General features: G+C 43.9%; 3 protein-coding genes across 26 annotated transcripts in view; 2 read left to right on the forward strand and 1 right to left on the reverse strand.

The window, feature by feature from the left end:
- The window catches only part of RUBCN (rubicon autophagy regulator), a 31,481-nt gene extending 27,210 nt beyond the window's left edge, over nt 1-4,271 (reverse strand). For 4 of the 5 annotated variants that reach the window (XM_014265499.3, XM_005484899.4, XM_005484900.4 and 1 more), the window contains exon 1: nt 232-379. In XM_014265499.3, the coding sequence (XP_014120974.2) occupies nt 232-269 (38 nt within the window). In that variant the 5' untranslated portion in view covers nt 270-379. Of the gene's footprint in view, nt 1-231; nt 380-4,133 lie in introns of those variants that run through there. The other variant, XM_074547252.1, reaches the window with a different exon arrangement.
- On the forward strand, nt 4,239-18,310 carry FYTTD1 (forty-two-three domain containing 1). The gene is made up of 9 exons (XM_074547253.1): nt 4,239-4,379; nt 7,347-7,478; nt 10,405-10,550; nt 11,318-11,430; nt 12,382-12,478; nt 13,381-13,442; nt 14,290-14,364; nt 15,178-15,304; nt 16,360-18,310. Exons 1-9 carry the CDS (start codon nt 4,277-4,279, stop codon nt 16,453-16,455), a joined length of 951 nt encoding a protein of 316 aa, XP_074403354.1. The 5' UTR covers nt 4,239-4,276; the 3' UTR covers nt 16,456-18,310.
- Nucleotides 18,311-19,310: 1,000 nt separating this feature from the next.
- The window catches only part of LRCH3 (leucine rich repeats and calponin homology domain containing 3), a 62,610-nt gene continuing 55,203 nt past the window's right edge, over nt 19,311-26,717 (forward strand). For 4 of the 20 annotated variants that reach the window (XM_074547265.1, XM_074547267.1, XM_074547268.1 and 1 more), the window contains exon 1: nt 19,316-19,579. In XM_074547265.1, coding sequence (XP_074403366.1) covers nt 19,369-19,579 — 211 coding nt within the window. In that variant the 5' untranslated portion in view covers nt 19,316-19,368. Of the gene's footprint in view, nt 19,580-26,717 lie in introns of all 20 variants that reach the window. The other 16 variants (XM_074547259.1, XM_074547256.1, XM_074547262.1 and 13 more) reach the window with 7 other exon arrangements.

Raw genomic sequence — 26,717 nt, forward strand, 5'->3', positions numbered from 1 at the left:
TGCCACCGCACATTCCGCGCCGCGTCCCACACACACACACGGGAGTGCAGCACCCCCGCGCGTGCACACGCACAGCGCCGGGCCGCCCCCAGGCGCACCCACGCCGCCCGCCGCTGCGCCCCACACCCGCGCCCCGTGTCCCGCCTCCCACGGGCGCCCCCGTGGGCCGGGCCCCCGCGACACCCGCGCCCGCCCCTCCCGCCGCGCGTGTCCCGCCGCGCGCGGCCCCACCGGCTCTCCGCGTGCCCTGTGTGGGGCCCGATGTCCATCCCGGGCGCGCGCGGCCCCGCCGCCGCCACCGCGACACCGTCGCGCGGGAGGGGCGAGAGCCCGCCACGCCCCGCCGCGCCCACGGACTACAGCTCCCGGCGCGCACCGCGCCTCCACGGCGCAGCCAGTGCCGCGGCGGACTACAGCTCCCAGCGTGCACCGCGGCGCTCGGGCGCCATGACGGGCGGTCCGCTGCAGCCTCTCCCCCCCCCCTCGGAGCTTTCAGTGTCCCCCGAGTTCAAAGCGCTGGGAAAAAACACAATGATTGCTGAAATAACCCTCATCAAATCCTGCCTTGGACGTGATGAGGAAAATGCAATGGCAAGGGGAAAAAAAAACAACGTGTCCCAGAGGGACAGCTCATCGCTGATGACACCTGCAGAGACAGAGGGCTCTGCTCTGCCGCCCACTCTGAGGAGGATGTGAGAAATACAGCCCAGTAAGATGTGCTTTCCAGCGAAATGCAGTGAAATGAGACTTCAAAAAGGAAAAAGTGATGCTGCTGTCTTTCGATTGAGAACAGTCAATGACAAATTAGCACCAGAGATAAAACCTAGATATGTCTCTGGAGTTGTCTGATGCCTCAGAAACCAAAGCCAGGCATTGTAAAATGGAAATTCCCTGTAACTGTTACTTGGAATTATAACTATATGCTGCCTACATGAAAAAGCACCCCTTGACATTTTCTATGTGGTTTATTTTACCAGTACAGTACTTCTGCAGTACATAGGGATACAAGGTTCTGTACTGCTGTTCTTGATAATAACAACAATAACCTATTTTTCAGGAGGTGCTTAATAATGAGACCGGGACTCCTCATGCATCATAATTGCATACAAGTGTGGAACAACAACTTGAGTCCAGTTGTCAGGCAGAAATTTCTCTCACAGAGCCCACTGCACTGATTGAAACCACTGCCTGGCATGTTAGGTCTCAGGGCATCAGACTGTGTTGACTCCCACAGTAAACATAGTGAAGGAAATCAAGTCATCCGGACTACTGTGATTGTTAGATGATCATGCCTGGTGAAATGGAGCATGCAGATAAAACTAACAGATCTAATTTAGTTCTTTGTAGCTCTCAGTGCCACGTGGAAGCTTTGTCATTTGGCTGGATGCTGACACAATCCTGAGATCCACACAGCAAACCAAGGGCTGATGTTGGCATGGTTGCCTTCGTGATCCCCAGCCATTCTGAACACAGAAAGAAAATACTCTTCAGGATCACAACTTGTGCCTGGTTCTCTGTTGTGCTGAGCAGCAGACAGCTGGCATCCTGTTTGTATAACAAACACAACTTGTGGATATGGTAAAATCTAGGTTTTGTCTGATTTCCACTTGCCACGAGGACAGGTAGCATCTGCCACCTTTGCAGTTCATGTGTGTGTTTGGGGTAAACAGAGCATTTTTTTAATGGTGTGACACAGTGCCCAGATGGAGCTGGACCCTACAGCCTCATGGGAATTTGACTTAATGCTTTTTCAAATTCATCTTTTAGCACCTCTATTTTTAGTAGTTTGTGCTAATCTAGCAATAGCATATTTGCTTAGAAACATAGCCTGATTGTAAGAACCTCCTACTCATCATCAATCACTTGTCATCCAATCTCACCTGGGGGAAAATGTTATCAAAAGTTTTTAAATCTGTGGGTCCAAAACTCCGTGTCTGAACTTCTGCACTCCATGGAGAACGCAGAGAAGAAAACAGGGTGGAACTGTCAGCCTCCAGCCCTGTGGTCACGAGTTTCTCCTGCCTGAAGGGAAAATCTCTCACCAGCTGGAGGTGTCCTGTGACAGTAACTGAGCCATTCTGTTCTAGACAATAGGAAGCAGCAAGAGGAACATTCAGAAACACATTTTTGGCCTTAATTACAAAGAGATGGATAAAGAGTGTAAATGGAAAGAGCAAGGCCTGGTCAGCAGTCTGCAGCACAGGACACAGCTGAGGACAGAAAGCCTGAACTCACTGCTCTGATTCCTGCCTTTCACGGTAACACTCCTGGAAAGATCTCCCATCCTTAAGTCCTGCACAGTGTTTCAGTGCAGGTAGCTGCCAGCACAGCAGCACAGAGCTGTGACAGGGATTACAGGCACGGGAGCTCGTCGTGTGTCAGGTACTCGGGATATTGCCCTTGCCACAGAGTGTTTATTTTAGCAAATGCACAGATGGAATATGGGGGCAAAGAAAGAAATGTGGGAGTGTTCCTGCTGCAAGGAGGTGTGTCCAAGGTCATGTATGGAAATAATTATCCCTACCCAAGGGCATCTGCAATACAGGCCCTGCAGTCTGGTATGGAGCTCCCCCTCTGGAGGCAAGCAGGCAGAGCCTAAAACAAGCTGTCCTTTGGGCATGCCACCTTTAGGACGACAGCCTCAGCACAGTTCCCACAGAAAACTCAGGGAGGTGTGGACAGTAATGCCAGGTGACCATTGTGATCAGAGGAAATAGATGTGGGTTTTCTTTTCAGCATTTACTGCCTAGCTTCTGCAGGAAGTTTGTCCTCTGACATCACCCTGTCATTCCATCTGCTCCTTCCTTTTCTGTCTCTGGAACTCAGTGACCAATTTCAACCAACCACGAGCAAGATGTAGAGATTCCAGAGAAAATTACTATCCCTTAATTGTAATAGAATGCCAAATGAAGGAGGTGCTGTTGTGCAAAAAAGCCCTTTTATATGTAACTTGTTTAGCCACTAGGCACATGTGTACTGCTGACCCACCAATACCACAGCTCCAAGGAATGCAAAGTACAGGGAGCAGGGAAAGGTTTTGCTAGATTCCTTGTTAAAAAAAACAATTTCTCTTCTGAATTTCTCAATCACATGATTCTGACCAAAAACTAGCAAAGATAACAACTCTGAAAAGAACCCAAAGAGAACAAACTATGGACACACTGTTCTGGGTTTAAGTAGTAATTTTAAGCTTCACATGGTATTTTGAAATAAGAACTTAGTTTGAACTCTGCTGTTTGACATTTGAAAACGTAATTGTGCTCAAAACCACCCAGCATTGGTTTTGTTGTTCACAGAACAGATTATTTCTCTCAACTGCATGGGGGGTCACAAGCAAAGGCATCTCATAGTCAACTTCTCAGCTGAACACCCTTCCCTGCTCTGCAACACAGAATGGTTGGATTGGAGGGGACATTTAGAGGTCATGTGCTCTGACATTTTCAAATCGATCAGGCTGCTCAGAGCCCCATCCAACCTGACCTTGAGTGTTCCAGAGGTAGGGCATCCACCACCTCCCCGGGCAATCTGGGCCACTGTTCTACCCCTCTCATTGTAAAAAAATTCTTCTTTACATCCAGTCTAAATCGACCTTCTTTTGGGTTAAAGCCATCACCCCTTGTCATATCGCAACAAACCCTGCAGAAAAATATGTCCCCATCTTTCCTAGAGGGTCCTTCAAGTAATGAAAGCCTGTAATGAGATCTCCCCTAGCCTTCTCTTCTCCAGGCTGAAAACCCCCAAATCTTTCAGCCTGTCTTCGTAGAGAGGTGCTCCATGCATCCAGCCACCTCCGCGACCCCCTCAGCCCCCCGCAGGTCTGCAGCCCGCCCAGGACTCCGTGTCCTACTGCAGAACTGTCCTGTCCTCCATCCCCTTCACCCTGCCGGCAGCTCCGCTTCCCCCGCCACCCCCCAGGCCGGGCCGGTGTGCCACTCACTCCTCCCAATGGCACTGTTCCTGGAGACGCCGCTTCTGGAAGGCAGCACACAGCGGGACCCGCGCCCCCGCCATCGCCCCCCGCCATCGCCCCCCGCCATCGCCCCCCGCCATCGCCCCCCGCCATCGCCCCCCGCCATCGCCCCCCGCCATCGCCCCCCGCCATCGCCCCCCGCCATCGCCCCCCGGCGCTGTACCTGCTCCTCCCGGCCGCCAGGAGGCGCGCTGCCAGAGGGGCGCTGCGCCGCTCCCCGGCGCGGGCGGCTGTGCTCTGGGCTGGGCGAAGCTGCTGCGCATGCGCGGGCCCGGCTGAGGGCGGTCCGGTGTGAGGGAGGCGGCCATGAACGCGTTCGGGGCTGCGGCACCGCTCCCGGGCTCCTCGGCCGCGGCGGGGGCCCGGCACGGCGGCGGCGAGAGCGTGGAGAAGATCGACATGTCCCTGGGTGAGGAGCGGGGCCGGGGCGGCCGCTGTAGGCGACAGGGTGGGGGGCTCGGGCTGAACCAAGTGCCGGGGACGGGCGGAACGAACCAACGGGGCTGTGCCGGGCACCGGCTCGGGCGGAACCAACGAGGGCGGGGGGTGGGGAGGGGAAAGGACGGGACCCTCCCACAGCGGGAGCGCAGGGGGGGCGAGGGTGGCGCCAGGGGCTGGGCACGGCGGCGAGTCCCGGGCGTGCCACCGGGAGCAGCGGGGACCCGGGGGCGCGATCCTTGGCGGGGAAGAGCCGGGACCCCTTTGTGTCGCTTGGCGGTGTGAGCAGGCCGCAGAGTGGGGCACTGCCTGCTTTTGGCCCGGTGAGGCCCGCAGTACCCAGGCCTTAGGCTGGGCGGGCTCGGGGAGCGTCCCAGGGCCTCGCCTGGCGCTCGCCAGCACAGGGATGGGTGAGGTTTGGTGGTCTCTCAGCTGGTCTGGCCTTTTTATTCTTCTCAGGTTTGGAAATCAGCAGTGGCGATTCTCCCGTGTAGCCTCTTAGCAGGATAAGACCGAGCATGACGTCACCTGTACCGCGTAGTTTGCTGTGACAATGTGCCCCGTTGTCCCCTGCCCTCCTATTGCAGGGTGTGTGTGTGTTAGGAACTTGCACAGACTCCTTACAGACCTGCAGAGCTCTCTCCAGCCGACAAACTGACACCCACACTGTAGATACTTGGTGAGGTATCTCAGAGGAGTTCTGTTCTGGTGCTGTGTACTGAGTCCCCTTAACACTCAGGGGCGGTTTGGTGTGTTCGTGGGCTGCATCTTCCAGTTTACTTTTATCAGGAAAAAAAGAAAATTTAATTGGTTTCCTACACTCCAATACTGCTCTACCAGAGCACGATAGATTGGTGCTATCAAGAGACTTCCTTCAAAAAGCAGATTCATAGTGTGAACTGAAATTATTAATGGTGGACTTGGGCTCTTTGTGGGCCACCGTAAAGTAAGAGGAAATGTACAAGTTTTCCCTCTGTAAATAATTCAGTGGAGTTCTTTGGGCAGTGGAGATAACTTGTGAAATGATGTTTAGAGTTTGAATGTAGAGTAGTGCTACAGCATTCATAGAAAATTAAATCTGTTTCTACCCATTGCACACAATCTTTGTTTTCAGGGTTGCTAATAGAGTTGTTGATCCTGGCTTGTTGTATTTTCACATATTCTAATGTTTCCTGGCTGAGTTAACCTTTCAGGCAGTCATTGCTACATGTCCTGGCCATGAACTAGAAGCAGACTGCAAAGGGCTGTTGCAGTGTCATGAGGATGTTGTTTAAAGTGGTGCTGTGAAGTGGGTGCTTCTTTGGCTGTGTGAGAACGTTGTCACCCCAGCTGCTGTCCCCAAGTGAAAGCTCTGTGTCAGGTATAGCCACAGAGAAGATGCAGTCCCACATCTAGTGTGATATCAAAGAAACCGACATGACCATAATCTAGGAAGTCTTAAGATTATGATGTTGAGTAAATTCTCATATAGTGATAAAGATTAAACATGTTTTGGTTGTGGTTTGTGCAGCTGAGCTTCCAGTTTGATACTGCTCCCAGATAACTCTGCTGTTCTATCTGTAGTTGTGGTCTCTCATTTCATGCAAGGCAGGAGACTGCTTCAGTGTGGCTCCTCTGACAAATGCATGAAGTCCCAAATGTCCTTCATTTACCCAAATAAGAGAACAGCTGAATCTTAAGTCTAAAAAGTTGTAACCTTGTGTGCAGCAACTTGAAAAAATTTGATTCAAGATGAAGCAGATGAGCGGTGAAGCATGAATCCATGTTTGGCTTTGGTTTTCTTTGTGTATAAAAGGATGGTTTGGAATCCTTGTTTCAGGGCCACCCCATTTGGTCAAAAAGATTGTGTAGATCTCAATCCCTGAGTGACCTGTATCAGTATTCTTGTCCTGGTAGATTTTTGCAGCAAAGTGAATTATTTTTCTCTTAGCTTTCTTTTGACTGCATGCAAACCATTGGATAATAGTGTTGTGATTTTTGTTGTTTATTTTCACACTGTTTTCTCTGTTCTGCCCCTTATGAGTCCATTTGAACTCAGCCACAAACACAGTAATCCCATTTCCATCTTTCCCTGACTGAAAAAAGACTGTCCAAGGAGTCTTGGGCAGGCTCCCTATTGAGACATGACATTTTTATCAGTTGTGTTCTCATGATAAAGATGCAGTAAACTCAGTTTGGCAGTTTCCTTTAAGGTGTTCTTGTAAACAAGCTGGCAGTCAGATAAAAGCTGCCACACCTCTTTACTCTTCTCTCCTGAGCTGGCTACCAGGTCAGTGAAGGAAATCAAGCTGGTGTAGCATAATTTGCACTGGACAGACTGCTGTTTGATTTTCATCTGCTTGTTTCTTACACATATTTTTGAACTGATTATTAGCTTATCTGGGATTGTTTCCCTGGACAATAGATAATTTTGGATTGTAGATTCCTGGGGAGAGATGTCTTGCTTGCCTTTTTCCCCATCATTTTGGTCCTGGTGAACATCTGAAGATAACTGATGGCTTGAGTTGTGTCTGTGTGATCTTTCTGAAGGACCTTAGGATGAAAGAACTAAGGCTGGAATTGACATTTTATCTGGTCTCTGCAAAGTCTGGGCATGAGATTGGAATTTCATTTTTCTTTCACCATGTACAAAAACTAATGGAGTCACTCAAAATTTAATTCTGGGCTGAATGCCATGATCTTACATTGATCTTACATGTGTCTCACATTTTCTGCATTTATGCAACTGCTTCCCTTCTGCTGGGGCATTGGATTATAAAGTAACTTCTGTAAGACATAACAGGGACTGGATGTTTAGAGTGCTGATGTTTCTGGAACCTTAACTTGTCTGTGCTGCCTTTGCAGGATTGACTGGTCTGTCTCCTGTGACTCCAGGCTCTTTGGGGGTTTTATTCAGTATTTTATACAGTATGTCAATTTTTCTTTTTTCTTTTTGTAGATGATATCATCAAGCTGAACAAGAAAGAAGAGAGAAAGCAATATTCTCCCAAAATAAAAAGAGGGCTTCAGCAGAATCGAGCTCAGCAGTTCAGTTCACAAGGCTCCAAGTGGGGAATGCAACAGCAGAAAGGTGTGTGTGCCAAACAGAACACAGGTTCTACATTATCTTTCTTGAACTGAAAGATAGAATAATGAAATGTGTGGATTGACATGGTCGGTTCACTTGTCTTTCAAATAATGTCTTTTGATTGTAATTCAGGGTTATTTTTAATGTATTTATACTTGGTTTTCTTTGTGATTAAGTGTGAGAAAGCAATTGACATGTTTGGCCACCAGGGAGCTTGGATACTTGAAGGACTGTCTTTGACTCAAGGAAGAATTGGCTTGCTTTCTGATTCTTCAATTTAATTTTAAGTTTGGAAATTGTGATGATGCCCTCCCCCTTCTCAGAGATGGACAGAACAAGTGCTTATGCCAAAGCCTTTATACTGGGAGATGTGGAGGCCTTGCCAGAGCTTTGTGCCAAAGAAAAGCAAATTCATATTTGCTGGGTAGAATTCTCTTTACTGAGAATTATCTGTCACTATAGACTGTGATCCTGGCTCAGGGATATTTAAATGGAGAGTGCACAGTGTGAGTTGGCTTTTCTTGTAAGAGCTTGAGATGCAAAGGAAGAGCTGTGTCAGCCTTCTTAAGCCAGTGTTCTTACAGTGGAATACAAAAAGGGGAAAAAGTCAGATAGGCAGGGAGTGAGGAGAGGAAAAGTGCACAATAACAGCTTTGCTGTAGGTTCCCCTGAGTAACTCACTTTTTTTTGATAAACAGGACAAGTTTGAAAATTATTCCTAGGCTTTAGCTCAGTACATGGAGAGCTCCTGCTTGAAGTGCAGACTGGTTTTGCTTGCAATTAGTTTTGAAAAGTATCTATTTAGTACAGGATGATCAAAATGTGGAAGAATACTGCCTGATAAGAAAGCTTACCACCACGAGCTAATTAGGTATTTAAGTTAATACATGCAATTTCTTGTTTAGTAGCATTCCTTTAAGACAATCACTCTCACATTGATCCCTGTGTTATCTTTGTCTTGCCTAGTGTTTGTTGTAGCAGCAGCTCCTCCTTTGTGTCTTAGACACAAATGCCTTTGGGGATCAGTGGAATTTGTGTTACTCAGGGCTCAGAGGAGTTTTGGTTTCTATGCAGACCCACACAACTGTGTCACTTGTACATCTCTAATAAATTGGTGACAGGGCTGGAGAAAAATTTACATCTCAGCCCAGGTGTGAGGATATTTCTGTGGGTGAAGAGTAAGTGAATTTAAGTTGTAGATTATCAAACGTGTAGGCTCTGTTTATAACTGCAGTTGTCAAGTGCAATTGTTTATCATCAAAAGACCACAAAAGAAACAAGTATTAGGATTTTGAATTTTAGGAGAAATTTGATCTGTATACTTGAAACTCTAAATACTACTGTCTTAGGCAGTTACTTTTCTCTTCTGGAACCTTACCAGCTTCTCTGCCTGTGTTCTAGAAAAAAAGCAAGCAATTTCTTTGCAAAATTGCCAGATTCATAACATCTTGAAACATTGTGAATAGTTTCAACTGCTCCCTCCTATACAGCTTGGCACATTTTCTCCCAGTGAAAACTAATCTCTTGTATTGTTTTTAAGCAGAAGGTGTCATTAAATAGTTCTTGTGAGCATTCTAGTTATTAGTAGCTTAGCAGTAGATTTATTGCTATTCTGATGCTATTGAAGTTACCCTGATAAGTAGCAAAGCCTCTGTGGACAACTGCAGAAACCACAAATGATCAACAGTGTTCAGTTCTTGTGGTTTTAGAAGTGGCTGCCAAACTTTCTGGAAAGAAGTGAGGAATTTGAGCTGGATTCTGTTCAGCTTTTGGGGTTAAAAGCAGAGAGATGAGCATTGTTCATTTAAATAAAAGTTGTCCTTGGTGATACACAGAATGCAGCTGCACAAAGCCCTGTGCAGCCTGAGCTAACTGAGGTTTTCATTTATTTGAGCAGAGGTTGGTTTATAGAGCTTGTGAGGTCCCTTTCAGCCTAGGCAACCCCGCTTCTCAGCTTTTCTCTTGGAAAAGAAGAGCATTTGCCAACCAGCCACAAAATGTGTGTACACAGCAGTTTTCCATAGCAAATCGATCTGAGCTGGATTCTGACCAGTGGCTTACCTCATGTCATGGCTCCTGTCTTGTGAGAAAGCACAGATTTATTATCAATGCTGATAAGTCAGATATGTGTAAACTAAATGTGTCTGTTGCTGGAGAGCTGACTCCTCAGTCTGAAATTTGTTTTGCAGTCTGAGGTTCTAGAGGCAAGGGCACTTGAGAACAGAATTGGAGCATGGTCTGTATTCACAGCATGAAGCTAAATGACTCCAGACTGGGTTAATGAAACCCTGGTCACTGGAGGAACTACAGACCTCAGACTTGCAAGCCTTTTATATTCAAAAGTTGCTTTCAGCCCTCAGTTTGGCTGCACTGCCATGCAGACTTCTAATTGAAAACACTTCAAATGTGATATAATTCATGTGCTGTTTCATGTTCTTTCCTTCTAAGTCATGGCTTGGGAACCACTGATTTAAATAAATAATCTTTGAAGCTGTTTTGTTTTTTTTTTTCCTTTTAAATTAGTAATTTGAAGTTTGCTGAATGGGTAGGAAGCTGAGGGACTCTGGTTTGGTTTTATATTGTTCAGTACTTGGTGAAGTTCCATTTGAGAGTATTTTGGTAGTTTTCTGTGCTAGAAGACTTTTAAGTTCTCCCTGCAGACATGTAAAATAAGAAATTTTCAGCAGAAATCAATGCAATGAACTACAGTAAAACTGTGCTCTGTGTGAGAAACTGGTCATTGCTGTGCTGGGGCTTGGGCCAGACCTGATAAACAACTGAGTGACCAAATTGTCTTCAAGTGCAGTGGTGGCCTCTGCTCTAAGGCTTGAAGTGTGCAGCCAAACAACTTGTGCTGCCTGCAAGGCATCCTAAAGCATGAACCTTTTCCCTTCAGGAAGAATTGTTGAGCTTTCTGTGCTTGTTGCAGGTTATGGAAAGAATCGTTTGGGGCGCAGGAAGAAGATAGCAGGGAAGAAGCGTTCGTATGGAGTCATAACTGGCCTGGCAGCCAAGAAAGCTCTGGGTTCACACAAAGGAATCAGTCCTCTGAACAGACAGCCCCTGAGTGAAAAGGTAATTAATTCATCAATGCAACCCTGGTGATTCATGACAGAACAGGTTAAAAAAAAGAAACACGAGTGCTTCAGAACCGTGCTACTGAAATATAAAATGGAGACAAATGGTACAAGCTTTTATCAAATTGGGAATGTGTTAGCTGAGTTCTTGTTTGTTTTGAGTGGCCTGGATAATGACTAGGTGTGAAAATAGTTTATAACACCTAATTAGGTTGCAAGTCATGAGAGTTGAAGTACAGAAGTATATTCTGTGCATGTATGGAGCGAGTTACTTGTATTTTTACAAGAAAAATTGGTTTTCTTACAGACCAATAATTCAGCCAACCTGCAGGTGCTAAACTTGTGCTGTTACAAAAATGCAAGTTTTTGCAGAATACTAAACTCCATCAGTAGGCTCCCTTCTGTGCACTGCTCCAGTGCATTGTTGCCTGCTTCATCTCATTCACTATTGTAGAATTGGGATTGCCTTTGGATTTCTGACAAAGACTAATTTTAAGATGCGTGCAGCATGGATTTTTGTCAGTTTAGGGAGATATGGTAATGGAAAAATAACTGCTAAGGTATGTTGCTTTTTGTTTTCTCCTGAGTATGTGGAGAATATAGAATTCATGAAATTGTAGAAGGTGTTTTCAAACTATACTAGATTGTGAAAGGTAGGCAAAGCCAAGTATATTCTAATCACATTTTGTAAATGGAAGCTGAAAGAAAAATGTTGGTGTGTGTGTATAGCATACATTATGCTGAATATATTTATTGTTTTTTAAGAATGCACAGCGGAATTACCCAGTCTTGAAAAGGAAAACAAACCTGCAGAGACAATCTGAAATGCAGAGAAAACAAGCTCCTGCCCTCAGGAGGTCTGCCCTGCTAAACAGGAGGTAAATTACCAAGCCTGCTTTCTGAACACTACTTGGCAGCTTCCCATGGTGAATCTTGTTTGACAGGACTGAGGCTAAGAGAAGACAGTAGGTACTGGGGTAGCAATATGGTCAAGACCAGTTTATGTGTGAAGTTCTACAAATCTGAAAGCCAAGAATGTGCCAAACATGGGCTGGATACAAAGCCAGATGTTTGTTATGATGTAGAGCACTCAGGAAGTGCCTCTGTGTGTGAGCCCCTGGTATTCTGCCTTCAGTTCAATCACAGGCAGCCTATATTTGTGCAGCCTGATCTTGTGGAAGGTGTCCCTGCCCATGACAGGAGGGTTGAATCAAGGGATTCTTCCTTCCAGCCCAAACCATTCTGTGTTTCATGATTCTGTTTGGAAATGAGTGCTGTGGATTTTGATAGCTCAGAAGTGTTAGCCATGGTTTAGTGAGCTTTCTAAATGTCTTTGTGGAAGCTGGTGCCATCTGCAGCTTCAGGAAGGCCATTGCATGTTTTATTTGTGATGGAATTACCATGTGTTATAAACTGCAATGGAAATGGTCTCCGTGATAAAAGGGTTCACTCTGTGACTGTATTGTGAAAACTGTAAACAAACTTTCTTTATTTTTTAAAGAAAATTTTAATTTTAATTTTTTTTTCTTCTTCAATGTTTAAAGTGCTGGAGAATGCTGAGCAAAGTGAAAAGCAGAGTTAGTGACCATATTGTCCTGTGATGTATGAACATTAGGCTTCTATGTATGAGCAGTGATTTCTCCATTTATGAGCAATATTTCATTCATAGTGGTGAGGAGCTTATCCCAGCTGAAGCATTCAGCCTCAAAGAGGCAGCACTAAAGATGTCCTTCTGGATGTTTTGGGCACTTTTTTGACTTCCATAGTAGTGTCTCTAAGGTGTTCCCTGTGGAGCCTTTTATAACTATATTTTTTAATAAATATTACAGGAATAACATGACATCTACGTTTGTCAGAATTGGAAACAAACTGAATCAACAGAAAGATACTCGTCAAGCAACTTTCCTGTTTAGAAGGGGTCTGAAGGTAAATACAAATTTTGAAAAGAACAAGGCAGCTGGGCTGTAGATTCTAAGCTAACCTGTAACACTGATATTAATGAATCAACTTCAAATATCAGATCTGAGTAGTAGAAACTTCACGTGCACTGGGAAATAGCCACAGGTTCTAGGCAAGTGCTCTCATTCTCTAGTTACTCTAATCTACTGAGTCTTGCTTCACATTTCAGTGTAATTGAGCAATTCTGAGGGGCATGGAACTTGTCAGTGTCTGAGGGTAGTTGCAAGGTATTAATTTTTCCTTTTAAAAGTTAATGTTAGAAAGATCTGAGCATCTTTTAAAAGGTGTCTTCGGGTGAATAATAAAGCAGAAACACATTTTAGAATCTGATTATGGTTTGGTTTGCTTTTTTAGTTATTTTGGGGTTATTTATTTCATTTATTTTAGTTACTTAAGGATTTTTTAGTTATTTTTAGTCAGATGGAGAGATTAGAGAGTGCACTTAAGTGGTGGGTTTGGTTTTTATTTGTGTCTTCATTCTACATCTGCCATGGTTGTGACTGTAAGTAGCTGTTGTCTTCCTTCCAGATGGTTTGCAAAATTACAGACAAGATCAGGAACTAGACAGACTTCTTGCTAATGTAGTAACATTTTGATCTATCTTAGGCTGACATAGTCCTCCAAAATGTTGCCATTGCTCTATGGGCAGTTTTGTTTAAATCATTTTGTGTTCTTAAAGTAATTTCTTTTCAAGGTCTTATGAAATTAATAGGACTCTTATCTTTGAAGTCCCTCTGAAAGTACAACCCTGTTTGTGCAGCGTGTACTAACAGCTTTAAACTTCTCTTTTTGAACTTCTCTATTTCCAGCTGCTACAATAGGAATTGAAACAATATTCAAATCTAGTGTCTGTACTGATGTGTTTTCAGGTGCAGGCCCAAGTGCAGTCAACAGATGATCTTGATAATCAGACAGTAAAGAGAACTCGTCAGTAAGTATCTAATTTGGAAATCTTCAGCTTTGTAGCACATAAGAGTCTCATTTTAGCTCAGACTTCCTGGATATGATAATAGAAGGGGGGTGGATTTTTTTCCCCTTTAGGCACATCAACTAGAGTGACAGTGATCCTCCCCCTATTCTCAGTTATTTCCTAAATTATCTTTTAATTTAACCAGGAGGAGTTGGTTTGCATAAGACATTTGCAGGAATGAGGGGGAGCACGGTAAGAGGATCAGGCTAATCTCTAGTACTCATGAATACTGCATAGACTAGAAGAAAAATTCAAATGTCAATGTTATGCTGAGCTCTTGTTGTAATTTTCCGTTTATTTAATATGCATATCAGCCTGTGAAGCAGTTTAGAAATTAAAAAGGCAGAGCCCAATGAGGCCACTTGGCTCTTCCCCCATATACTGTTCCCATTCTATTCTGTGCTTGCTGGGCTCTTTGCAGGATGTTTCTTGGGAACACAAAAGGCTGAGGAAAGCAGCAGGTGCCACAGAGTGGAGTCTGTCACCTCTTGAATTTGCTGTGTGGGCCATTTTGGCCCCATCTGTGGCAAAGAAACAGAATATTTTACAAAAGTAAACCCTTGGGTCAGGGCTGTAGTTCTGGTGTACCTCAACAGCCTGTGATTTAGTGTTCTCCTGAATAGGTGTAGGCAATGTAAAAGGTACAAGGAACAATAGCCAAGTGTCAGTAGCATATGATCTTTGTACTGGCCAACATTCTGAAATCTTGCACATTCTTGCTGGCCAATATTTTGAACATATCTTTAAAGATACCCTGACTGAAATCTCTGCACAATTTTTGTAAGTGATTTTTGTGTTTTCAAACTAGATGGCGAACTTCTACCACAAGTGGAGGGATCCTGACTGTGTCTATTGACAACCCAGGCGCAATCATAAGCCCAGTGTGAGTTTTCAATTAAGTTGTGAAATGTTCTGAACATAAATGAAATTGCTGCTTTGAACCATTTAGTGCATTCCTTGCAGGTATTGTTTCAGGTGACCTCAAAGTCATAGCTTCTTGTGAAGGCTTTTAAGTCTGGCCCCTTCTGAATGTTTCTGAGCAGTGTTGGAATAATATCACAGCTGGATTTCACATGTCAGCTCCCAATAGGAGCTTGATGTGGTCTATAGAGTGGAAGAGTGGTGGGCTGGTAGATTTTCACTTTGTCTGTCCCTTCCAAATCAGGCCATGTCACAGCTGCTTTCCACCTCTGAGTGGAAATGAATGAGCACCTCCTTGATGAGTAATGGTTACAATTACTCCCCAACTCATAAAAATACTGCTGGACTGGTGCTTAAAGAGATCATTGCTGTATTTGTGGTTGGGAAGCTGATGGTACTGTTGCTTATAGGTGGTATATTTTAAAATGTCTTGATTAGCATTTCCTTGGTAGTCTTCTTCTATCAGTAAGGAAAACTATACCAATTTTTATTTTTTGTATTTATAGGATTAATTAACCACAAATTACACATTTGTCAGTAGAATTGCAGATAAAAAATAAGATGGTTTCCTGCTGGGATTCTTTGTGTCTGATAACGATAACAAATGGTCCCTTTTCTAGTTCTGCCTGACTTACCTTCTTGAATTTGTGCCCTCCAGCTTTTTAGCCAGCCTGGTCAAATGGTTTAATGAAAAATTCATACCTCTATCAGCTTTAAGGCTTTCTTGCATAAAACACATGTTCATCATGTCCTTTGTAACGTTCTTCTTTCACAGGTCCCAGAAATTACGATTAACTCGTAGTCCTGTGCCATCATTTCTGATGAAGAGGGACCAATCTGAAGAGAAGAAGATTCCAAAAGGAGTTCCATTGCAGTTTGATATAAATAGTGTTGGAAAACAGGTAAATGCAATTTTCCTCTCACAACTGTGAAAGTAGTTTCAAGACCAGTAAAAGCCAGTGAGGCACTTTGCTCCTAGACTGCCAAGTGACAGAAAGAGAGAACTGGTGACTACTTCTTGTTTCCACTTCCAGGCTTTCCGCTAACTCGCTGTGTAACTTCAAGCAAGTAGTTAAACTCACTGTTCCTGTTCTTCTAGTTCATGCCCTGCATGCCCACATGATTTAAATGGGATTTAAAATGTTGAAGATTTCTAAAAGGTTTTCCTGCTCTGCTTGCATCAGCAATTGTGAATAATTCAGGGATGAGCTGCTTTCAGCTGTGTGACCTGCCTGGAATCCTGGCAGCCAAATTTGTAAGGCAACTTTTGCTGTCCATCTAGGAAAAAAAAAAACAAAAACTAAATGTGAGCATTTAAGGGCTTGAAAGATGAGCAATTTTTCACAAGTTTCATGAAGACAGGTGATTTGGTGCAACAATCCTAATGCTGTCATGGATGGGATTCTTACAGGATGACAAAGTTAGACACTGTTCTTTTAATCAGCTCCTTAGTGCCAGCTGTAGAAATCTGCATGGAGTCAGGGCATCAATTTGCATTTGTTCCATCCAGGAATAAGAACTAGGTCAGAAAGTCTACTAATGTAGTGTAAAATTAATGAAACTTCTGGATTAGACTCCAGCTTGCTGCCTTAGCTGAGTGAACTGGAAAGCAGCCTGCATTAAAATGGTGAAAATGTTGCATTTGTTGAAATTGCAGAGAATCTATGTGAGGAAATGTGTACTGGAGGATCCATTTTTCAGTCTGTTTGTCCTCAGTATAACTTAGAATATTTTGAGTAGGCTTTGAGTATTGACATTACATACCATGTGTTCTTAATGAATTCTTAAAATGCAAGCTCTGCATGTGTAGTCCAGTCTGATTTTTAAATGGTATGGGAAGTGACAGAAAATCCAAGTGAGGCAACTAAGGAGTCAAGTGATGATACAGACTGAAGAAAAAACTGTTCTGTAACCTAACACCTTTAAAGTTTTGGTTAAAAATTGCTTTATTTTTCAGACAGGGATGACGTTGAACGAGCGATTTGGGATCCTGAAGGAGCAGAGGACAGCGCTGTCTCAGAACAAAGGAAGCCGTTTTGTAACAGTGGGCTAACCTGGCAGATGGACTTGGGCACTGAGCCCACCTACCTAAGCCCCTGAAATAGAAGTGGGCAGAAGAATACAGCATATGTCACTAGAATTCTCCAGACATCTTGCTAAGATGGTGGCAGAGCTATCTCTCTTTATTACTTTTACTTGGAATGGTAAAAGACTTTAATGCCCTGAGGGAGAAAAGTGGAAAGAAACTGATCCGACGTAGTGGCACCATCACCTGGTTGGAAAAGATTCTGTTGCCCAGCTGAGTTCTTTGACCCCTCTGTTATGGTAAAGATTGTTTAAGTGTTTAATTACAAACCCCATTTTAGGGTTTTTTAGGGACTGCCTTTGAGCTCTCTTTCAGAGACCAGTTTAGCACAGAGCCTCAGTCCGTGGATACTTTGGTAGCGATGTAGCGGCATTTTTCATGGGAGCATTGGTTCTGTACTTCTTTGTGCTTTTAAAGTTCCATTTTTTTCCTTTCTTGAAAACTGTTTTGCATCCTCACATTCACAAATAAAGCTGTTAGCTGAGACCCAAAATTTGTAACTGGGATGGAGACTATTCTACTCTTATCCTTAAAAGTGGTCCAGATCATATACATGTTGGATTACTGCAGAGGCAGTGTGAGAGTCCTTTGTATTCCAAATAGCTCAACTTCATCATTCTCCTCTGTAAACGGACTTTATCCATTTTCTTCTTAAACTTCTGATTTTTATTTCTTTTTGAAATGTTTTTCACAAACTAAATGCAATAACTTCATGTTTTTGAATAATTTGATAGGAAAAAATACAGCCTTCCTTCACAAGGAAGTCAGCAGTATGGTAGAGTTTCTTGCCCTCCCAGATACAGGATTCTCATCCTGCATATTTTGCCCCAGAGGGTTTTCTCTAACTGAAAAATAGCTGGAGGCAAGCAATCTTGTGGCACTTGTTTGTTTATACCAAAGAGAGGTAAGATGTGAAGCTGATCTAAAGTGGTCAGACATCTGGAAATTGTCTGAAACTGAGGAACGTTCCTGGAGGAAAGCCCTCACTTTGCCAGCATGTGTAAGGCATTAGGCAGGAACATGTAGCCACCTGCTTTAAGCATAGCTCTGTGCATCAGAATCTGCAGGATAGTAACAAGTGGGGCATCCTCAATCTGTATTTATATAATCCCTAAAACTGAGGCACCTCTTCAGAATTGCTTCCAGACCAGGCATTGATGATCTTGGCACTGCTTTTTGGTGAGGAGGGTTAGGTACAGTCAGGTACAAGAGGGGCTGGCTTGCTGCATCCAGGAATGTTTATGGTGTTTGAAGCAGGTTTAACTCCTTTTCACATTCTTAAAGAATTTATATTTGACAGAGTTGGTTTCCTTGCATTTTTATCTCAAATTCCAAGTTAACTAGCATATACTGGCAACTTCAACCTTGAAGAGAACTTGACAGCAGAAGGGCTTTTTTTTTTTTGGTATCGTTTTGAAGTCAGAATGCACTCTGATGCTAAATAGGACTTAAACCCTTGTTTTTAATGTTGAAAAATATACCTTAGCAGAGGCAAACTAAATGTAATGGTGTTAAGGTTTCTTTCTCAACTACTAGTAAGATTTTTTTTTAATAAATGTCCCACTGTTAGAATTTGACTAGGTAAAGAGTAGTCAGTCATCCTGTTTCAGTGTATATGTTTTTCTTGTGCCAGGATGCAACAAAAAAATTCTTTTGCATCAGCCTAGATGCAAAACATTGATGCAGTGCATCAAAAGTGCTAGTTTGTATTTAATGAGAAGATGCTTTACACTGTACCTTTTGGTATTTTTTGGAGAAGTTATTACATTTGATCTATTCTGAAGCTGTTAATTTTTTTTTTAATAAAAAGTTACAGGTTTTATATTGTCTTGTTCCTCTTATAACCAATATACTGGTTGTATGGGCAATATACTGGTTATATGAATTTTCTGATAGCTTGCAAGGGGTTCTTATTAATCAAATTATTATTAAATATTCTGAAGAAAACAGCAGAAAGCGACCTAACTTAAAAGCGTGTTCACACTCCTTGCCCACCTTGATACTCTGACAAGGGAGCACTTACTGGAGTGGCACTGCGGAGGTTCACTTCCATTTGAATGTGTCAGCTACTAATTAATGTTTCAGTAGCACTTCCTAACTCAGTGATTTGCTGTGGTGAGTGCCAGGTGTGTCAGCGATTGCTGCTGTGACACTTCCGATAGCGAGAATCGCTGTCATCAACACCTTGTGCTGCAGAACTGCCCGAGCCCTTCCCGGCCGTGTGCGAGTGCTGTGCCAGCAGGAGGCACAAAGCGCTGGAAATTCTGCTGGCAGTTGTCAATGCAGGACTAAATTCTGCCTGCAAATAAATCTGGTACGGTGTTAAATATTGTGGTTGTCTTGCTACTTGATTATTGGCAGTCTTTGTTCTTCATTATCAGTTCGCGTGTGTTGGCTGCAGCATCAGGTGGGTTCAGTGGAAGCAGCAGGGGAAAATGGCATTTATTAAGATGTAGCAAAGGGTGTGGTCTTTTAGTGAAATCAATCCTTAAGTTAAAAAACGTGAAGCAGTTTTGCATTTCCCATTTGGCGGAGATTTGTGCGCTCTGCCCTTGTTTTGCTGCTGGCACGGGCCCGACACCCAGCAGCTGTGAGCGATGCTCACCCAGAAACCATCCTGTGACATCCCACATTGGCGGGAAAGCTATAATTTTTAACAGTTCTAGCAGGTGTCCAGGCGTGTCCAGGGCGTCGATCCCCTTGCACGCCGGCTGAGCCGAGGCGGGCGGGAAGACGCGGCCCCGAGGAGCAGCTGGCCCTGCTCGGGCGGCTCGGACGGACGCGGTGCCCGCGCGGTGTCGGAGCCGCCGGGCGGCGGCCGCGCATGCGCCTCTGCCGCGCGCTCTGGCATGCGCTGTCCGGCCGGGCTGTGGCGGGGAAATGGCGGCGCCGGAGGGCGGCTCTGCCGCGATGCCCGCGGCTTGTCCCGCTCCGCCCGGTCCCTCGGCTCCCGGCTCCTGGAGCCGCTCCTTGGACCGAGCCCTGGAAGAAGCGGCGATCAGCGGGACTCTCAGTTTGAGCGGCAGGAAGCTCCGGGACTATCCGCGGGCCAGCGCCGCCAACCACGATCTCAGCGACACCACCCAGGCTGGTGAGGGACAGGGCGTGAGGGGGGAATGGGAGCGGGGGCTCTCGGGGGCTCTGGCCGTCCTGGCTGCCCTACCAGCCCCTCGCTCGGGCCTGAGTCTGAGATGACCAATTTGCTGTCTATTCGTTAAATTGAAGCTGGTTTCGCCTCCTCACTTCGCTCTCCGCCCTTCCTCTCCTCGGCACTCGAGGCAGGATGGAGGAGCTCTGGCAAGGTTCTTCCTTTGCCCGTCTGATGAGATCTCTCTCATTGTAGGGGTTTTTTTTCCTTTATCATTTCTGCTGTAAAATGTTTCCTTTATGGGGAAGTGTTTTAAAGAGCGTTGTGAGGTTTTTCTCAGCTTTGCTGCTTGCTGCTGTGATTTTAGCTAGTCTTGTTCTTGCTCTGATAGGTTTCTGTGTGAGTGTGTGTATATACACATTTGTGTGCCCCCTCACAATCTCTCATCTTGTCCTGCTGACACGGGAAACCAGTTGCCCAAGAAGGGCTGTCAGGTGTGTGTATGCTAAAGAAACTGTTTTTTATAAACTCTATAAGCTCTTATGCTTCTATTATTGTGATTTCAAACAGCCATAAGAAGATATAAAAGATACCATGAATATAATCACAGCCTTTGCTTTTTTTTTCCCGTATAGCATGGACTTAAGGATATTAAAGATTGTTAATTACTTTACAAGGTACGGTAAGCATTAGGGCTTTTGTTCTCTCTATTCCTTAAATGTATTCATAAGAATAGACTAAAAAACTATGTTTTGACTGTAAGTACCTTGATCACAAGTGAAAACACATCTGTGTTTGCATATTACTGTACGAGCTAGAGAGCTGAGAGTTGGGAAATGAGAGTTTGTGCAGATGTAGAAATCTTCTTAATACATGATGTAGATTAGATTTAGTTTATTTTGATTGTGTTTGTATAAGTGAAGTCAAAGTAACTTTAAAAGGTGTCAGCATGCCATCTATTTGAAGCTTTGAAAAGTAGACTTTTTAGTATTGTTGTAGCTGGAAAGCTTAGAAATAAGCTTCCAACTCACTTTTTTCAAGTTATCGTGTTTGTAAGTGCTGGTTACACTGTTGGTAAGTGATTCAAAATGGAACCTTCTTTAAAATTCTCTTGACTTCATACTCTGTCCTGTCACATACTACTTATGCAAAAATCTGTCACTAACAAAAGAAACACTCATGAAAACTCAAGCAAACCTTGAGACAGCACTGGTTTGCTTGTCTTGAACACAGCTATACACAGAAAACACTTCTTGTTGGGATATAAATTTTTGAGGTGTTTTTTGTTTCTTTTGTACAAGTGCAGTTGCACAATACATGTGTAGTGGACTAATCTGTAAGCCAACACAGCACACACATTTGTGAGGGGCTTGGGCTTTTTGTTTATAACAGTATTCATTTACTGTACTCTTAAACAATTTGTGGGAATTCTTGTTCCCACCAAGGTTCCCATCTATTGTGAAGAATATTTGCATTGTAGTTGTTCAAGAAGCATTAAATGCTAATAAGCAGCAGTGCATGCCATACACTTTTGTGCATTTATCATCACAATGAACCTCAGAAAAAAGCTAGAACTGTTCTTAAGTTGTAAAAAGCAAAGCTTATTGAGTGTGTATGGGGACACACATTATGTTTAAATTCTCTGTTTTGAAGGCTGCTATGAATAACTTCTTCTTGTGTCTTTTTTTTAGCGTGGTCTGTTGACTTTTTCCTTTTTTGTTTGGAATAATGCTGGGCAGAGATTTGTTCATGGGAGGCTTAAAATTCTTTTGTATGGGACTAGCCACAAATAACATGATACAATGTATTTGTGTGTTAGGGGTTATAAACACCTAGAGTAAACACTTTAAACAACACCCCACACTGTAGACTCCCAAGAGCCTTCCTGCATGCTGTGCCACAGGCTCCAAGCACATGAGGTGCTGCGTGTCTGTGCTTCATAAAAATGGCTGGAATTGCTGCCAAGTTACAAATTCAGTTACAAAACTGCAGATGAAACAAGGATGTGCAAACCTTCCTCCTCATGTGCCTGAGCAGACACCTCTCTGGTGTGAATCATGTACTGATGCAGCTCATTCCCATTCTTGGAGCAATAACAGTAACTGCGTGTCAGTGTGAGCACAGGGATGGGAATGAATCACATCCCTTGGTAAGTGCCCTGCCCCAGAGCAGGGTCTGCCCCAGAGCGGGATCTGCCCATAGAGCAGGATCTGCCATAGAGCAGGATCTGCCCCAGAGCAGGGTCTGCCCATAGAGCAGGATCTGCCCATAGAGCAGGATCTGTCCCAGAGCGGGATCTGCCCCAGAGCAGGGTCTCCCCATAGAGCAGGATCTGCCCCAGAGCAGGGTCTGCCCCAGAGCAGGGTCTGCCCCAGAGCAGGCTCTGCCCCAGAGCAGGGTCTGCCCCAGAGCAGGCTCTGCCCCAGAGCAGGCTCTGCCCCAGAGCAGGGTCTGCCCTAGAGCAGGCTCTGCCCCAGAGCAGGATCTGCCCATAGAGCAGGCTCTGCCCCAGAGCAGGGTCTCCCCATAGAGCAGGATCTGCCCCAGAGCAGGCTCTGCCCCAGAGCAGGGTCTGCCCCAGAGCAGGCTCTGCCCCAGAGCAGGATCTCCCTGCCCCAAGCCCTGGCAGAGCCCTGGCAGCTGCTCTGAACGCAGCTGAACCAGCACAGCGGCTCAGCAGGAACAGGGTGTTGGAGATCAGGGGTTTGATCAAGTCTAGCTGGGTGCTCTGTGAGGATTTTGAGGTTGATGTGGGTGATGTCAGCCATAACATGCATTTCCAGATGTTAAATCAATGGGAAGATCACATTTTTTTGGACCCTATGTGGGTTCAGATTTGACTAGTACTAACCCTGGTGCTCAAGCTGTAATAGCTTTTAGGTACCATTATTAACCACTCACTAAACTGTCACCAGAGCAGCAAAACCAGGTCAGGTTTGCTGCATTTTATTTTTGAACTTTACAATACAGTATTTCTTTTAGGTGGAAAAAGTTAAGTTTGTCATTAATCATTTTCTTCAGTGCATAAACTTTTCACTGGGAAGTGGATTCCCTGGTCATGTCAGAGCCTTGGCTGCTTCTGGGCACTGCTGTCTTCCAGGTGATGGAAACCCAGATGGGACTTTTCAAACCAAGATCAGTGCTCCGGGTACTCTCAGAACTGAGCATGTAACTTCAGCAGGCAGTAAAGCACGAGTGGGTTTGTAGTTGTTTTGTGCTTTGATTGAATTAGGATCCCCTACAAAATCAAACTGATGATGGGATAGTCTGGAGAGCTTTGGCATGGATTAGCAGGAAGGTGACTCTGCAGTGTGTGATGCAGTCACGCATCTTGTGTTCTCATATGTGAGGGATGTTCAAGAAATGCAGTGCAGTAATAACTAATAACTTAGATATTGAAAGAGTATCTCATTCCTTTCTGTTCCTCCCTAACAGCTTAATTGGACTTTCAGAAAGTAAGCAGATTTACAAAGCTCATTGATAGTGAAGAATGAGCAAGCTTCTTCATTATCAAATGAAGGATATGCTTTCATACTTTTATTTTCTTTCATGCTTTCATTGAACATTCATTATCTCTCCCCATTTTATCTGAGTTACAACCCATTTGTTCATCCCACTCATGTTCTTGACCACAGAATAGGAAAAAGAAGGGCCATAAACCACCTGAGTTAAATGTGAAAGAAAGCACAGTTGCATTTTGCCAGCACTAATGTAGATTGTGATGTCATTATTTGACAGCTTTCCCAGTGGCCTAAAGCATACATTGAGCAGAAAAGTTATTTGTCAAACCCTCCATGACAGCTGTAATTGCTTAAACCACTCACTGTCTCCATTTTTGAAGGAGAAGATGGGAATATGTGGGTTTATGCTGTAAAAGAAATGTCTGTTGTATGGAAATTGAGTAAGATAATTACATGCAGCTCACTATGTCTCATTTCTGGAATGTATTAGTAGTAAAGAAGGATAGAAGGACTCTGAACAGGAAGAATAAAATGCTCTCCTGTGCCTTTTCAATGGCTTTGCCAATAAGCCATCTCTGTAATTTTATTCTTCCTAGTTCTCCACAGAAATGGTAAAACCTGACCATAGTGTCAGTAAATTTTCTGTATGCCAAGTGCTTGCATGCATCTGGAAGGACTGCAGTGAGTGTGTGAGTGTTCTGCACTAAAGGGTCTCACTGGTGGTTTTCATTCCTGCTGCAAGTTCAGTTGATAGTGCCTAATGAAATGTAAAATGGCTGAGATAGCACTGGCCCTGTTAGCCAAACATTTGTTCTTAAGGCCACAACAGCACAGTCAAAACCAGCCTAAAAGTAATTTTTTTTTAATCTGTTTGGGTTACTGTATTTTGAATGTAAATTTATTGTGATCATTAAGGTAACTGGGAAGGAATTGGGATTATTGTTTGTTCAAATCTCAGACTATTTGCTAGCAGAGTGTACCATTTTAATACTTAGATCACCTAAAGTTTCAGTATTAAAACCCAAAACCTAATATGTCAGTAGGGTCATTCAGATTCTTGGGATTGCATTTGTGTCCTTGTTTCTACCCTTACCAAAACCCACAGAGAAATGCCCTGTGCAGAGGTTGTAGTAGCTGTAGGAGTGGGAAAGAGGGAGGATCACAGCCCTTCCCCTGACTTTGGACAGTAATCCAGCTTGTTCCACTCAGCTGCGTTTTTTGATCTTAGCTCCTACTTCTCTCAGTCCTTATTTAATTTGATGATTGCTCCCTTTTGTTTTTGTTCTTGTTGTGTGTCTGGTATTAGGAAGTCTTGATCTCATGTGGTCTGTGTATAAATCCTGGCAATTTTTGGCCTAATGGAGTTGTCTGAGAGTGGTGCTTTGGTAAATTGCTAAATTGAGGTCAGTTCTCTGGCTTTTTTTTTTTTTTTGTTACCATGAAAACCCAGAGATCAGCAGCCTGTGGTAGTTTACAGTTCATTTTTGTTGATGTGTTGGGATGGGATGGAGACCTGAGGACTGCAGTAACGCTCAGCTGCTCTTTGCCCACAGGAAATCTTTTTGCCTCACGTTTTATGGCAACTGGGAAAATGCAATCTGAGCTTGTGGCTTCTAATCCTTGTGGCAATAAAAGCAATACATGACATGCAGAATGCCTTTGTTTAGTGAGTTTATCTTTTAAAACAAACAATAAAGTCCTACCATCAAATTTTACTACCAGTGAGTTCTTGTAAGTGGTGCTCAGTAGTATTACATGTGTTTCTAGTTACTTCCCCTATCTTCCCCTTCCTTGACTCCACCATGATCAGATTTAATTTTTTTAATACTGTCCTGACTGCATATGCCCTTGTGGTTATATTTTTGGAGATAACCGTAACTACATAAAGAGGGTAGGGATTAATAGTTGAATATATTGAGGCCTGTAGTCACATGAAGGACAAATTAGAATTTAGGGAAAAAATAAAATGTCTGTGTTTCTTTCATGATGTTTCCAGCTGTGTTCTCCTGTGGTTATACCTGTGCTTGGAGGTAGGAAATTTATGCTGGGTAAATACTCCCTGAAGGCTGTTATAAACACACAGCCTAATGTGATCCAAGTTCTGTGCTGATGCGAAAAGGAGAGGAAGTTCTGTCTTCATCTCCTGCTACACAGTCAACACCAGCAATCCAGGTGCCTTCCAGCAAGCTGCTTCATACTGACCTGGCTGAAAATCCAGCCTGTAACTCTGTGCATCAAATCCTTGTCAGCTCACTGGGTTTCACGTGCATGTGAATGGCAGCAGATGGAAAGCATGGAAGCACTGCATGGACAATGGGAGTGAGAGGCTCTGTTTTGGCAGATGTGTAAGCTTAAACTGACTCTCACCAATTGAGAAATTACACCTTGACTCTGTTTTGTAACCTTTTAGCACTGACCTGCTGTAAATTTGCCAATCATTTTCTGCCAAACAATCTTTGACTCAATGAGCATAAGAAATTTTTATTCTACAATATGGCTTATAGAGTTGAATTTCATTCAGTGAAACTTTCCTCCTGATAGGTTTGGCTCTCGTGCATCCATTTGGCAAAATACATTGTTTTATGTAAGTAGTTTTAAACTGATGGTTCAGGGTTAGAATGCAGTAGATGTAATTAGTTTTGTCAGCAGAAGAACCAGCAGTAAAGAATTAGCTACAACAAACACTACAAATTATGTAGCATGTGTTAAAAATAAAATTACATGGTAGCTAACAAAAAGGCTGTAACTCAGTTCAAGGGTTCTCTCTGTAATAACTAATCAGGCTTGGATCTCATGGTTTCTGATGTTGGCCAGACAGCTTGAATGAATTGCAGTTGTGTATTCATCTGAAGCCATGGGCTGTGCAGGCTGCTTTCTTCTTCATCTCCTGTGGCCCCCTCGCCAAAGTGGAGGGGTGGAAATCCATTCCTGTTAGAAATGTCTTGTGGTTAGATTTATCAGAGCATCAGAGTTAAAAATATTGCCTTAATTCCCTGAATTACAGATACTTAGAGAGGATGCAAAGGGTACAACATGGTGGTCTTGTCTTTTCACTTGAAGTCCCCAAAACTGTCCCAGTAGTCCTTGGCTTCAGCCTCAATCCTGCACTACCAACTGCTGCTTCCCCTGGCAGCCCACAGTGTCTTTGTTCTCTTCTGGCTGATAATGTTCCTGATTTGAAAGTTAAAGTATTTACCCTCATGGCCTTCTCCCAGTGAGCTTCAGGCACTCCAAAAGGAGAACACACTGAAACCCCCAGTTTGCTGTGCAGCCCAGGTGTTGGCTGCTGGAACATCTGGTTTGTGACCACAGTGTGCTCTGTGCAGAGGGCAGGAGGATTGGGGAGCATCTATTCAGTTCCAGCCACCACCCCCACATTGTTCAGTGACCCATGTGAATCTCAGTCTCTTTATTCAGCTTATTGTTGAAACTTAGCCTTGAATACAGAAATGTGTTATTGTTGCCTTGGGCTTTTGGGTAGTGCTCCAGACTATTGAAAAGTTTTCAAACACTATTTTTCATGTAATCTCTGTGCAGTGAAGCATGGTAATGTTACTGCATTTTTTATGTATGAAGCTTGGAATGGTACAAAGCTTGAAAGCATCTGTTGATTTGGAGTACCAAAATTTAAAATACTTGGTGCCTGAACTTACAGGCATTATTTTTAAATGTAGCTTTTA

This window comes from Zonotrichia albicollis, chromosome 9, assembly GCF_047830755.1.
Source record: "Zonotrichia albicollis isolate bZonAlb1 chromosome 9, bZonAlb1.hap1, whole genome shotgun sequence".
Classification (NCBI taxonomy): Eukaryota; Metazoa; Chordata; class Aves; order Passeriformes; family Passerellidae; genus Zonotrichia; species Zonotrichia albicollis.

Coding starts and splice junctions, on each gene's coding strand:
- FYTTD1 (XM_074547253.1), top strand. CDS start 4,277: ATGAACGCGTTCGGGGCTGCGGCACCGCTCCCGGGCTCCTCGGCCGCG. Junction 10,551..11,317: donor GACAGCCCCTGAGTGAAAAG/GTAATTAATTCA, acceptor TTGTTTTTTAAG/AATGCACAGCGGAATTACCC. Junction 14,365..15,177: donor GGCGCAATCATAAGCCCAGT/GTGAGTTTTCAA, acceptor CTTCTTTCACAG/GTCCCAGAAATTACGATTAA.